This window comes from Lichenostomus cassidix, chromosome 11 (assembly GCF_008360975.1).
Source record: "Lichenostomus cassidix isolate B80296 chromosome 11, HeHo_3.0, whole genome shotgun sequence".
NCBI classification, from domain to species: domain Eukaryota; kingdom Metazoa; phylum Chordata; class Aves; order Passeriformes; family Meliphagidae; genus Lichenostomus; species Lichenostomus cassidix.
In genome coordinates, this window is record NC_139492.1 from 10,628,359 (window position 1) to 10,642,887 (window position 14,529).

General features: G+C 37.3%; 1 protein-coding gene across 7 annotated transcripts in view; it reads right to left on the reverse strand.

Moving 5' to 3' along the window:
• FTO (FTO alpha-ketoglutarate dependent dioxygenase) overlaps window positions 1-14,529 on the reverse strand; it is a 230,151-nt gene that overhangs the window by 122,701 nt on the left and 92,921 nt on the right. For all 7 annotated transcript variants that reach the window (XM_085071847.1, XM_085071849.1, XM_085071852.1 and 4 more), the window contains one exon: window positions 8,218-8,342. In XM_085071847.1, the coding sequence (XP_084927973.1) occupies window positions 8,218-8,342 (125 nt within the window). The remainder of the gene's footprint in view (window positions 1-8,217; window positions 8,343-14,529) is intronic.

Genomic DNA, 14,529 nt, shown 5'->3' on the forward strand with positions numbered 1-14,529 from the left:
TAATATGAAAACAATGTATGCTATGTAACAGGTGCCCAAGTTCTCTGTTTTTATAGAACCTCTAAAGCTTAAGAAATGCCAACTTCCTTTTTTAGCTATTTTTAAACATCAACAAAGTTTATAATTTATAATTCCACAGCAATGATAGATTAAGTATTGAAAATTCAGACAAAATAAATGGAACACATAATACTAGCCAAATCAAACTCTTCAAATGCCCAAAAGATCTCATTAGTAGTGAAAATAAGCAAGTGAATCCAATTCTGTTCTCCAGTTCATCTTAGTTTCTCAGATTAGTTGAGACATCTCCAAGCCATTCATTGACCTCGCTGTGGACTGCACTTCCCTCTCGCCAATCCTGTTAAGATTGCCCAGGAATTTCCCCTCTTTCCCAGCACATGATTATCTGCATATGCTACCGTAACTTCAATGCAAGCAAACTGTGGAGCAATGCAACAGACTGATCCTCTTTTTGCCCACAGCCATCCATGACATTCATTGGCTTATCACCACCTCACAACCATGGTCTAGACTGCTCAGAGCACTGACAGCATCTTGCTCAGTTTCAACATCCATTTAATTTTTGGCTGCTCCAGAAGTGCCAGCGAGGGTACCAATTAGTGTCAGCTGTAGCAGTTGCTTCCTGTGATATACACACCTGCCTACCAGGGCTGGAGAACCGATGCATTTTACATAGGCCATCAAACACAGATACCCAGTGGGAATAATCTTTGGCACTACCTACCTGAACCATATTTAAACTGCTGACCTGAAAACAAAAGGCTTTGTATTTCACTGCCAATCCCTGGAGCCATCAAGTTCTATATATGTGGAAAAACTTTAGTAACACAAGGCTGACAGCCTTTAAGACTTAAGTCATGAACATTTGTAAGCATCTGCTCACTTACAATCTTGGTATGAAATGCTCAGCACCATTTGGCTGGGTAAACCCTTGAAGTTACCCTTTGTTTTGTCACCATGGACAATGTATACAGTTTATTTAACATGCCTCCAAATTAAACTTATTTAATTCAGCTTTAAGACAGGTAAAGCTGTGACAATAATGGTACTAAAATCATTAAAGTCCTGTTTGGATAAGGCTTCTATTTTTTTACAGAAGAGAGAATTCTATCTTTAGACTCTTTATTTTAAATGTCTAGTTTCAGACAAAGTTTTAGTTCATAATAAGTTCGCCAATAGTTTAATGGATGTTACATATCATAACATTAGCACATTTTGCTGGAGGCAAAGCAAAGTATGGATTGATACTGCAGAAGAAATAGATCGCAGTGCATAAAGTAAAATAAACCTATGATAATTTTTTATTGACTGGACCACTCACACGTTATCCCTAGTTTGTTACACCAGGTCTTTATCTGATGTGGGCAGCTACAGAGCACAGTGCAACATACTGGATTCTCCCAGCCTTTCTCTTTTTCCCCTGCCTGTGGTAGACACCATTCTCTGCTACAGAAAGAATGACAGCTGATGCTAATGCTGCTTTGTGGTTCAACTGTCTGATGATGTGGCTAACACTTGGTCTCCACAGATTATAAATTTGTCACCTCTGTGATCTAGTCAATCTCCAGTATCCTGCAGCCTGGAAATGCAATAATCTCCATTTCCAGCATTCAGGTCTCCCAGTGGTAGTGAACAAATCGTAGTCAAGCCAGTGGAAAAACAACACTATCTTTCTTGTACTGCAATTATGAAAGCTTACATAAATAAGGAAATGTCACCCATGTTAACTTTAAAAGCCTGTCCAAGTAAAACCAAACACAAAAATAATAAATTATCAAATAATCTCTGATAGAGTGGGAAAATTCTTTATCACATTTTTTTGGAAGCTTTAATTGCACTATAAATAAGGACTAAATTTGTGTCATTTGCCAGTTTTGGAAGTACCACTGAATTATATGAAAAACTCATCTAGCACAAGAAGAAAAAAAATCATGAAATCAAAAAAGAAAAATGCCAGAAATTTCACTTGCTAGTTAATCAGGTATAGAATGATGCATGTGCTTATGGTTTTCAGAAGTGAACCATTAAGACTAAACTAAAATGATAAAGTAAAGAGAGTAAACAATCCCTACAAAGTGCCTTAATGACAGAGTCTGACACAAAGCCACACACAGAGCTGAAGTTCTGCAACTTTTCTTAGACTGGTCTATAACACCATTTGCTTTAGGTTGCTACACCACATAACTGTTTCTGCACCACATTTACTGTGTATATAGTGACATCACAAGGTAAGGAGCAGGATTTTCTCTAAGTAGCCACAGCTTGTAAACATATAGTCTTCCCAAGGGTAAAGGGTCAAGACAGTTTAAAAGGAACAGCTAAACAGCAGCATTTAATCAAGCTGCATTTCCATTGTTCTGTAGAGTACTTGTACCTATTGATCCCAAGCTTGGCTGCTTCAAAGACTCTTCCATACAAGGAACACAGGTGAAAGACAGGCAGAAAACAGGAAGGGTCACGAGAAGCAAAAGGAATCTGGCAATAAGCAACTGGAGAAAAGTCAAAGGTCAATCAAGGCAGCTGATGTCTAAGCATAACTACAGCAGGAGACCTGACAACTTCATCGACGTTGCAGTGTTTTCTCCACTCATTTGAAAGAAGCTGCAAGGTTGGTTTTCAGTCTGACTCAAAGCATCTTCTTGAGCAACAAACAGTATTCAGGATTACGAAGCCACAATTTACTTTCTGCACATTGTCTATTTACTTTCTGAAAACCTGTTTTAGGTTACACCCTGGGTGCTGAACAGTTTCATTTTCTTCTTTCAAGCAGTATTTACAAACATACATCTAAAATATGAATGTCAAAGAATCCAAATGCAATTTTCTCTTTTTCTCTCTGTGATTTCCAAAATGGTGAATCAAAATTTTGGTCTATGCTTACCAAGACCCATTGTCCAGAGAGGACATCTGTTATCAAAAACCCCACTGGAGACCACTCAGCTGTATGTACTAAGATGCTTACTAATTTTAGAAACATGGACAATGGATGCCACAATGTGGACAAAAAATCTGTCATTCTCATGCTACACAAAACACCACAAATTTTAAACAACCCAAATACTTCCCCCTGACTCTCTCACAAACTTTGATACCTCTGCAGTTTGTTTGTAAAATCTGGGGAACTGGTGTTGCTCCTATTGCAGTAGTTTCTGAAGAGTTCACATTATTACAAATACTTATCATCTTGCCAGCTCTAGGAGAGTTTAAAAAAAATTCAGTATTTGTCAATCAGTCTTTCAACTGGTATTGCCACATTTCATTAAAAAAAATAGTATTCACAAGCTCCTGAAAACACACAAAGCCTGTGACAGAAAGGAAATAAAAAGCTCTGATTTTCCCAAAGCCCGCATTAACTTCTTAACTCATCAATGTTTCCTCTGCTACAGAGGAAACATGGTCCTTCTTTACATCAACACTGTTTTCTCCTACTGGAGCTAAAAAGAGTAAAATCTACCTCAATTACGATCTAAAATTCCAAGGTGTAAGGAGGTTAGGCATAGGACGAAAAAATTAACTTTTTCTTCAGAAGAGAAAATAAAACACATAAAATCTTCCAGTTTGTATCTCATTTAACATGCTCACTATTTTAGGATTCCACTCTAAGATTTTTCATTTTTCTTCTTATAGAATTGAAGAGTGTTATCACAGATTAGGATTCAATTTTCTCACTAGGTACTTTTAATTTATATTCCTATACAAATATTGACATAAAAATCCAGATTTCACTGTTGAGAGCTAAGACTACCTCTGTAGTAGAACTACTCATCATAGCTAGAAAAAAAACCACATACTTTTAAATTGTTATGTTAAAATTGTGAGATCTAAGAAGAGGCTTGATGAAGGCAAAAAATGCTGAGGAATTATAGCTCACGTCTGACTTGAAATCTGAAGCTAATATGATTTGCCACAAGTAAGAGGCTCTTTCTTCCAGTGCCATGCAAAAATGCAGGAATATAACAATTCTAGAAATACAGTGACCTGGTCTTCAAAATATTATGGGTTATAGAATGATCCAATAAAAAGAGATTTTTTTATTGTGTTATTTTAATGACACAAGGTTATAAGTTATTGATTTTTATAAGATATAATCAATTAACACTTTTCTGCTGTTTATCTCATGAACCAGAAGATTTTTGTGTTTACTTTGGTACAGATTATTTATTGAATGCTTATTCTGTTTTCACTATGTCAATTTGTCATTAGATGATTTAGACAGAAGTTAAGATTTCAGAATTTGGGTAAGTAGCACAACTATGAAAGTACAATAATCATAAATCATTTAATCAAACTTTCCACTTCATTGCGTCTTTCTCCAAAACTTTGTATTTTCCAGTATATGGCTGAATTTCCCCTAAGACAAATGGTACAATTTCACTGAGGGAAATAGCAAAATGGACATCAGAGTCCATGTCATAATAAAACCATTTTGGACTAATAAAGTTTTTCCATAAAAAACCCCATACTTTAGTAATGGTTTAACTAAACATATTTTTTCCTAGCAGTCAATATTTTCAATGCAGTTAAACGCTACCCTTTAAATTAATCTCTTGTTGATTTATTGGTGACAAATTAGTTTGGTAGTAAATGTATCTCTATGAAAAATACAACAAAAACCTACTAGCAATTAAGTGCAGTATGTCATGCAAGCCTTAAAGACAATGCTATTATAACATGATACAAGTTCTATTAGGGGAAATAAGAGCTACAATTTTATTTAACTACAGCCCAGTTCTCTCAGGCACTTACTGATCAGGAAAAGTGCAACATTCTCTCTTGAAATTCAAGGACTTTTTTCCCCCCTGTTTCTTTGTAATATAACAACTTTTCTGGTTCCAGTTAAAAAGTGAAATAAAAACCACCAATAACATCATCAACAGGAAAAATATTAAGGCTTTTTTTTTTAAATGAATCAGGTGCAGATATTGAACTGTACTTTCTCATCCTTTGTCTCACTTTTCAAATGATAATTTCTTCCACAGTCACCATTAAATCTTGATCTATTCCAGCTCTCTGTATGGGTCATTGATTCTAGATGTACCATGGTTATTTTTAAATGTTTCCCTTTCGTAGAGAAAAAGAGGGCTGTCTAGAGCCAGATGGGTAACTTCACACTTCATTTATCACACCCAATGCATTAGACTCCACCCTCTCTTTCCCACTATTGCTGTTAAATTTCCATATAATTTGGTAACAATTTTCATTATCATACAGTGACCCTAAAAAGTCTACCCAGGTTTGCATGGTTAGTCCAAAATTCACAGCTGTTCCCTTCACCCTTCTATTTGTTACAGTAGAATCCGAGGTTCCCCTCACTTTATAAGCTGCACAGTGACCTTGTGCAAGCAGAGGTCAAGAAGGGGTCAGTTCAAAGGGCTAGAGCAGCTCTTTAACAGCTATAACAACCTGTCCATCAGGCACTATCACGCTGCATAAACGAATCTGGGGCTTTGGAAACTCTGGACCATTTCTGTTAACACTCAGACGACATTCACTGAGTCCTACCTGAAGTACTTTGGATCACTACCACTCAGAGAACAACTGGAATCCCTGGAAGACCTGCCCAGATACTTAAGATGACATCTTTGCATCACAAGTCTAGGAAATGGTGAGTGCAACACTAAGCACACTGCCATGCGTTTTGGGCTGTGGAGCCAAAATAAAATCTTAAGGAGGCATTTTAGTTTGTTAACATGCAGAAACACTGGTACAACTTAAAGCAAATAACACAAGAGCATGCTTTAACCGAGTAGATCCATACCAGAACAGTTCATATGCCTTTCTCTGGGAAAGGCTAAATTTCCAAAAGTTCAATCAGTTTGTATTACCAGTTCCCAGCATATGTCTTGTTGTGTTTTTTTTTTTTTTGTTTCAGGCATTAATGACACAAATAAAACACAAGAAAGAACAGAATGACTACACAACTCTACAAAGACCAAGGGCAGAGTGAAGTTTTTTGCCAGCTGCCCTCCCTTCATTGACCTAAATTTCTTGAAGTTGTACTGTTCATAATCTGCCCTCTAATGCACAATGTAAGGTAATTAGAGTCATCTGTATTTAACTTCCACAGGAAAAAAAATTCTATTATCTAATCTAGCTGATCCCCTGATAGCCTGTTGAAAGTAAAGTACTGTAACCTATTGCCTGCCCTTTGACAAGTGCTAATTATTTCCTGTCCAAGCACATTTTTCTCATGTAATTCCAAAGTACACAATAGACTGATCTCTAAAACATGGGCAGCCCTGCTCGTACCACGGCGGACGTTTTATAACTTTCAGCACCGTGTGCTCCATGGCTGCCACAGCCAGAGTTTCATTCCAGACACCGAGCTGGGGCTTTGATGGAGCAAAGCCAGGTGTACGGTAACAGTTTCTTTTGCAGATCATATGGAAGAGACTCTCAGATAGGTCACTGGGATGGGAAACATCAAATGCAAACACAAAGGATTATGGATATTTAATACTCAAAGGCCACTTTCTTTCAGAATTTTCAAAGCACAAGGCTCTTGAAATTCTCTTTCAGGTGTTTAGTTTTAAGAAGGTCTGCACTTCGTCGGCTCGTGCCTGTCCCAGCCCCAGGAGCTGCAGCTTTGCTGTGTCAGAGGCTGGGCTACATCTCCAGCTGCAGCAGTGAGCGAGCCAGGAGCGCTGAAACCCACAGCACTTGTAAATTACTCATTATTGCCATGATTTTGGATGACTCTGTCTATTAGGAAATTATTGTTAAACAAAATGAACACTAAAAAGGTATTCCACTCATTGGAAGCTTTCTATCCTGTTTCACAACAGAGATGCACATGTCCTACAGAAAAGCTTTAAGTGATTTCTTCTGTTTCCAACGTAGCTAAAATATTTGCGTTATTTAGTAGCATGGTGATGGAAGGCAAAAAAACCAAAAAACAACCCCTCCCCAGGAAGAAAGGAAAATAAAAAAACAAATAAAAAACCCCAACAAAACCCCCATTAAAATCCCTTAAATTGCTCAAAAAGAAAAACGTAAAACCCACATGATAATATGGAAAATATTTTAGAGCCAGCTTACTCTGAAATCTTTACTGAGTAGCATACAAGCAAACATTCCATACTCACAAGAACAAGGGCTTATAAAACGCACCCTGTAAATTGTAAAAGAATTACATGTAATTATGTTCATTTTTTATCTAGAGTATCTAAAATGTTTCAAGTTCACTTGCTATAATTATTTGGAGCAGCAAAGACACTCAAGCATCAGACCCAAAATCTACAGATAACACTTCAAAAGCAATCTCAAATTCTTCAGCAACTACACTAGCAAAATATAAGAGATCTCCCTTAACTGTAGTATTTAGTGCAGGTATTTAAATTTGCATTTTAAAAAATCTAATTTAAAAATACTTTTGACTAAAACCAGTATTTAATTGTAAGTAAGGACATCTGGTTTAAAAAAAAGCTGTATATTTGGTAGAAAAAAATCATAGACTGCTAGATATTTTATGTAAATATCAAATAAGAATGAGAGATTATAAAATTAGTATAAACCTATAGCTTTTAGATATAGGTGTGAAAAAGGGTGACAACTCACTCAGCAGCTAAAGTGAAGGACATAAGGTGGAACATGGTGGAAATTCTCTTTCATTCACCTGTTTCGAGCAAACTAAAATTATGGTGTATCTGCTGCTTCTGAAATGCATTCAGCTGATTACACTCCAGTAACATAAACCTTTCCAAATAGAAACATAAACAACTTTTTAGCACTGTTAACAGCATCTCCTGATGCACGGCAGAGAGTTCAGTTTGAGAGCTCAAGAACAGTAGAACAATCCCATGACAGGAACGCCAGCAGTACAGACACTGCCCAGCTCACACAACACGACCCAGTTAGCACCAGTAGGACCCCATGGGGAAATGGAAGGAGCATGAAGAAAGCAGCCAACAAGTGGAGTTTCAGCAGAGCATTCCAGCGAAGAGCACTGCTCATACTGCCAGCAATATGTGGAAAACCTGAGGGAACTTTAGGTGGCATCACTCCTCAGATCTGAGCGCTGCCTACCAAGCTGTTAGCAGGAACCTGCACTTATGAGCACAGTAAGGGAGACATCCACCTCACAAAAACATGGACTATCCCATTTGAGGAATTACTATTTGAACAGTGAAAATTTAGAATATTTTTTTCAAATGTCACTTTTCCCTGCTCAAGTGGATTCATAAGAGCATCTCTTACCTTGCTGTCCATTCTCTACGCAGCTTTTGTCTCTCCTTAAGAAGAAGCAGGAAGCAGCTGATGGTTTCATTCCTTTGTTCCTCCATTTGTTGCTCTTTTCTAACTTCAGAGAGGACCAGACTTGTCTTAAAGGGAGGAAACACATAAAAATTATAATCTAGAAATAGGAAACAATGTGTAAAATTAATAAAAAGCCCATAAGCAAATAAGGACAGTAAATCAATAGCTTTTTTTATTACAGTTCCACTGCTGACAAATCAATACAATGAATGATGGTTAGAAATGGCCACCATATATTTGGTATTTAATCAATATACATGGCACATAAGGTAAACCTTAAAATCTCATTGCCTTGAGTATCACAACGAGACATTGTGCATTCTAGCCCACATTTTCCTGAGGCATAGTTATTTTCTAAATATTATCTTGTATCAAATAATATCAGAACTATTTTCCTCAATGTGGCATTTGTTTGGGGGATTTCACCCTCCCCTTTGCTCATTGGTAAAGCTATTGAAGAAGATACCTGTTTGTATTGTATCTTCTGAATGGAATTCCTTCTGATGTCCCCATATTCTCTTTATCATTAAATAGTTCAAATAAACAAAGTCTTTTCACATATGGAACAAATTTAAAACTGCTAAAAATATACATGTATATATATGTATATATACATGCAATAGGTTTAAGTAATCTGTGAAGCAGGATGACACTGAGTCTCTGCAGATTGAATGTTCCTGGCCTTCCCCAATGCTGTGCTGACAGTTAATGTTGATGTAACAGAACTGGAGATGTTCTTACCATCCTTCAGCCTCCCACCAAGCTAACTCCAAACCCCTCACTCCCATCTTTGTCTTCAACTCCTAACACACACCATTTCCTCCTCTTCTCTCCCTGCCCTTCCCCATGTCTGCCAGCTTGGGAAGGAAATGTTTGATGCTGATGATAACAGCCAGTCCTGCATCTACCAGTGCCAGGTGCTCCTTGATGTGCAGCAGTGTCACCACAGCAGAGACTGAGAGTCTCTTCCTTCAGTGACCATATTACATTGCCTTTTTCACCTTAACCAGCCTCCAACATAGACTGAATTATTTCTGATATTCTAAACTTCAGTCACATGTTCCGCAAATGTATCAAAGCATCTAAATGCTTTCGGGAAGGATGACTGAACAAAGTTCTTGCACAAACCTGTTTTCACAGAAAAGGAGGCAAAAAAATAAGTTCCTAACCTGAGAAGTTGTATATGTGAGTTTGAAAAAACAGCTCAAACATAACCAAGAGCTTCAATTCCTGTACCCAGCATAACCTCTCCTATTGGAACAACGTGACAAAACACATGGCATATTGCCCCCTCTTCAATATCACATACATATTACATTCTGTCCTGCCCAACTAAAATTCCTCTGGGAATTCTGTGAGGGAAATTATTGTTATTATCTTCAGTTTGTGAAAACAGGGAGATCTATCCTCATTCTGATAGGGCTTTTTTCCACAAGAAACAATGACATGCAGATTATACACTTCTTAAGCTATGTAAAGCAGGAGTAGCATTGCTACTGCCATGGCTGTTCCAAGAGAGAAGGATGACAGGGTTCACAGACACAAAAAATAATTTTATTACACCAACATCATGACAAAGAACATAAAGCATCTTTCTCCCCACCTCCCAGCTCTATCAGTTGGCCTACTAAGAGGCATTACCCCATCATATGGGACTTAAAACATCAAAAAGAACATTTTCTTGTAAAAACTCGAAATGTTCAAAACTCTGTCTACACAGATCACATTCTTGACCCTGCTTTGACATTACAAAGCAAACAAAAAAGCCAGAGAGCATTTTCAGATAAGGATTCCCTGACATGGGCTTCCCTTTCCCTGACCTACAACATCTTTTCCACAAGCTCTAATATCCGCCAACTTCAAAAATCCTGACCTTAGAGCCTCACTTCCAGCAGCTGCACAGTGTAAAGCAGAGTTTGATAAAGGACTTTGGCAAGTGAAGACACACGAGATGATGTACATTCTTTATGGTGCAAATTAACACTCCTTGTCATTCACAATAAATATAGCTATTAAGGCTTTAACTTTTATATTTATCACGAATAAGACTTGAGAGAGCACTACAACCAGACTTTACCTCTGTAGTATAGACTATAGACTCTGTATTATAGTCTGTATACTGTAGCCATACAGCCAGGCCACAAGTCCACCAAGATTTCCCTTTCAGAATCTTTGCACATCAATATTAATCACAGAGGGACAGGAAAATCCACTAGTGACAGTCAGATGTCTGCTTCTCTCCAAGACTTTAGGAAAGTCCCAAGTGTACTGATGATATACCTCACAAAGCTAAAATTATAGTTATTTGCTGCAACAAATATTAAGATTCCCTAAATAAATGATTCATAAAGTGCAGAGAACTGGTAGTTGCTAAAGGCTTTTCATTTAAAATCTGATTAAAAGGTGATGTTAATAGAATATTATCAGTCAGAGAGGGGTGATCACTTCTCCAAGTATTCACAATCACATTGTACATGATATTGTATTAATTTTGTTGACCTGGTGAAATTGCAAGTTTCATCCTGAGTTTCATTAAGTAAAGTCCCCTCCATCTACAGAAACATCATAAATATAGAAACTGAACATAATTTATTTTTCACTGAGAGAATAATTATATTGCTCCAGCCTTCTGTTCACACCTTTTCTTTCTGTGGTGATGTACATGGCTCAAGTCAAACGCATAGTTTGACACTGACATCATAAACGCTTCTTTATTGAGCCCTGTGAGTACAGTCACAGCTACCTGGAGGGTGAAATAGTATTATTAAGCAACATACAACAACAATACATAGCAATTTAACTGATTTACTTGTTTTCTAGGAGTGCTGAGAGGGCAGGAAGGTCACCTGGAATGCCAGTGCAGGGCTTGATGTGTAGCTTTTATAGAGGCATTTCTTAATATCTTGCTATTCTTATAATCACAATAAAAATCTCAAATGGTAACAAATAAAGCAGCATTCTGGGTAAAATAATATTATAAAACATGTTCCTTTGAAAGTTTTCTTTTCCATGTACCTTGTTTTGGGATTTATTTTTAACAAGGGGATTCAATATATACCTTGACTGATAAAGGTCAAGGGTTCAAGAAACTCGGTCAAAGATGTTATCAGCTGGGAAAGCCATTTCCTCACATCAACACTGATAAAAATCCATCAGAAACCCGGCTGATACCACCCCTGCTCTAAAGAGCACGAATGACCTTCTTTTGAACATCACTATAGTTGCACATCCCATCAAAGAAAATCTGATCTTGTGTCTCAATTCTTTTAATGACAGATAATTGCCTGCAGAGGCCCCCTTTGCCCAATGCTGAGTGAAGCCTTCACAATTCTGGACTCAGCACTGACTCACTGTTTTTCAGCACACTTGGGACTGCAAGACAGTAGAATAAATAAACAATGCAACCAGCCCTACAGCCTGTCTTATCTCACCCTTGTGTTCACAGAAATTCTTGAGGGTAGTAACGTTTACAAATTGGTGAAACTTTCTTTCTTCTGTTTCCTGAGCTGGCAAAAACATATCCTGGACAACCTAAGCCACGAGATTGTGCAAATTGCTTATCACTTGTGGGAAGCAACTCCCTGTCTCATTGGCCAGCACACCTCTTTAATAAGCAGTATTGCTAGCATTTTCAGTAAATCTTACCCTATTCTCCTTACAGATCTCTTAGTATATTTAGGACATTTTCTTGTAAATCCCTAATGGCACAAGTCTTAAAAACAAACACGTAACTCACCTCTCAAAAAGCTCAAAGCTATCTACAAACACATACACACACATGCATATATATGTGCATATATACATATATCAGGTGCAAACCTAGCCTTTTATGTTAAACACAGTGTTTAGGAAACTGTACTCCTTGTGTTCCTCCTGGTACAGCTGCAGAACTAAATTTAGGCATATCAGACAGCACCCTCAGAGCATCTCCTCTTATTTATGTAAGGAAGGAAGGTTCTAATATTAGATTTCAAGAGACCAACACCCTATTTCTCTCCTTACCACCAACAAAATATATCAGTGACACAGGACTGAATAGAAACTGCTATAACCAAGTCTTTCTAGTCACCCAGGATATACACACAAAATTAGACACCCAACAAAGCTAATCTAGGTATTGTAACAGGATTACAATAATATCTTTTTCTTAGATACGCAGCAGAAAAAACTCTTTTTTAACATCCACAGACCACTGCCCTGTTGAACTGCTTGTCCTGGGTGAATATCACAACGTGCTTACAAACAAGAAAGAAAAAGCAACATCTAAACACTCCAAACCCCACACTGGTACATTTTCAATCTTACAGAGCTAGATTTTTTCCTTCCTTCCTTCAATACAGACCTCATAAGGAGTCAGACACAAGGTTAGAAACACTGTATAACTGGAGACATGAAGCCTAGTGTTCTGTCAAACAAATTAGCCTTCAGTCTGAACTAAAGTGGCACTTGGGACAGTTTGCCTCTTGGTCCTACTTTATTGGGTCAACAAATCAGATTTTTCACTCTAAGTTAAGACTTAATTTACTCACCACCAGTTTAAACAGGATAAGCTTCTGAATCTTTACCAACCACTTCTACTTTAACACAGCAGTCATCTCTAAAAAAAATGAATAACTAATACAGAAAGGAAAAACAAACAGTAAAATCTGCAAGCAGGGCTAATATGTTCTGTATTTTTCCTGTTATTTTTGTCATTTTATTTTGCTTTTTGTGCAAGAAGTATCCTGATGAAATTCTACGAAACTAGAACATGGTGCCTTTTAGAGGGGAGGGGAAAAGAACCTGAAATCTATTAAGCCATGTTAATTTAACATGTTGTAACTCCTCCATTATAAAAAAAGCTAGTAATTGATTACAAAACCCTGTTCATTTCTTCTTTACTTTCAAAATTTCTACTTAAAATATGAGCAAACACACCCATTTTCATTGATAAGATGGAAACAGCCAGTATGGTTTAAGTTATCACCCAGTAATTTGGGCACATTAAACCCAATTCTCTGCCTTTTGTTTATTAATCCACTATGCCAGATATCACAGTTTCACTCAGCAACCCTCATGTTTTGGATGATATTGAAAAATGAGTCATGTTTGTCAAAGAAAGTTAAAAAAAAAAAAGGTAAGGAGGGAAAAAAGTGTTGTTTATAGAAGCCAGCTGCTCTGGCTTCGGCGCCAGCAGCTCTTCATCCTGCTATTTTACGCTCGCAACCCCCACTGCCCCCACTGGCACAGGTACAACTAAATGTTGACTTCAATGCTTCAGAGAGCACTCAACTGATTCTGTACATGATTAATTGCCAAAGACATGGCTGACCATATGGAACAGAGAAAGCATCAAGTAATTCATACTTCTGTATATGATCATTTGGCCCCTGTTGTTTTAATGTACAGGAAAGAGCTAGTATAGCACAGACCTGGTGTCTTGCCCTTGACAGCCCATTAAGAAATCTCAAAGCACCTAGCTGAAGTTATGCTGTTGGCTTTTCAATAGCAGCCTAATAAAACAGAAGCAAAGCTTTCCAACTAGTCTTAAATCTTTCACATACAGTACATTAACCACTGCTGCTAAAACAACTGGTTTCTTATGATAGGAAATGGGATTTGATTTCTAGCCTCTGCATACTTACTGAAAGCCTTTTTTTGACCTTTGGAGGGTTTACAAAATCATTGTTCGTTTTTCCTGCCATTTTCCCGGTTTCTTGCCATGGTGATCCTAATAGATTTGTTTAAGGTTCAGTACATTCTACTCTTACTAGCTGTTATATGCAAACTGTACAATGAAGGTAGGCTCGTGGGAACTTAAAGGAAAGAAATTATTATTAACTATTTTCTTTCTGAGAGTCAGAGAAGTCACTGCAGCATCTAAAACATAATTTACTTTTAAGGAGCCCATAAAACAGAACAAAAAATTCCTCAAAAGAAGCAATATAATAGCGTGTGCTTTCTTTTATCAGACTGGAGACAAATCATCAAATTTCATTTGAGAAGGAAGGACAATTTATTTTAAAGCTGTAGTATTCTCAAGGATTTCTGACACAGAGCTCAAGAAAAGAAAAAGGTGAAGCCTTGGAATATATGTCAGTATCATTAACTGCTTTATATTAGTTTTATCTACCGTTAACATCTTTTCAGTCATACGCAGTCAAAGAGAAAACATTTAAATAATGTTTCCCTGTCAAAGCTCTTAAGTTGACAGTGCTAAAAAGTTAATCCCCATTTTCACAGATCTTCTGGCAGTTTTGACATACGTTGGCA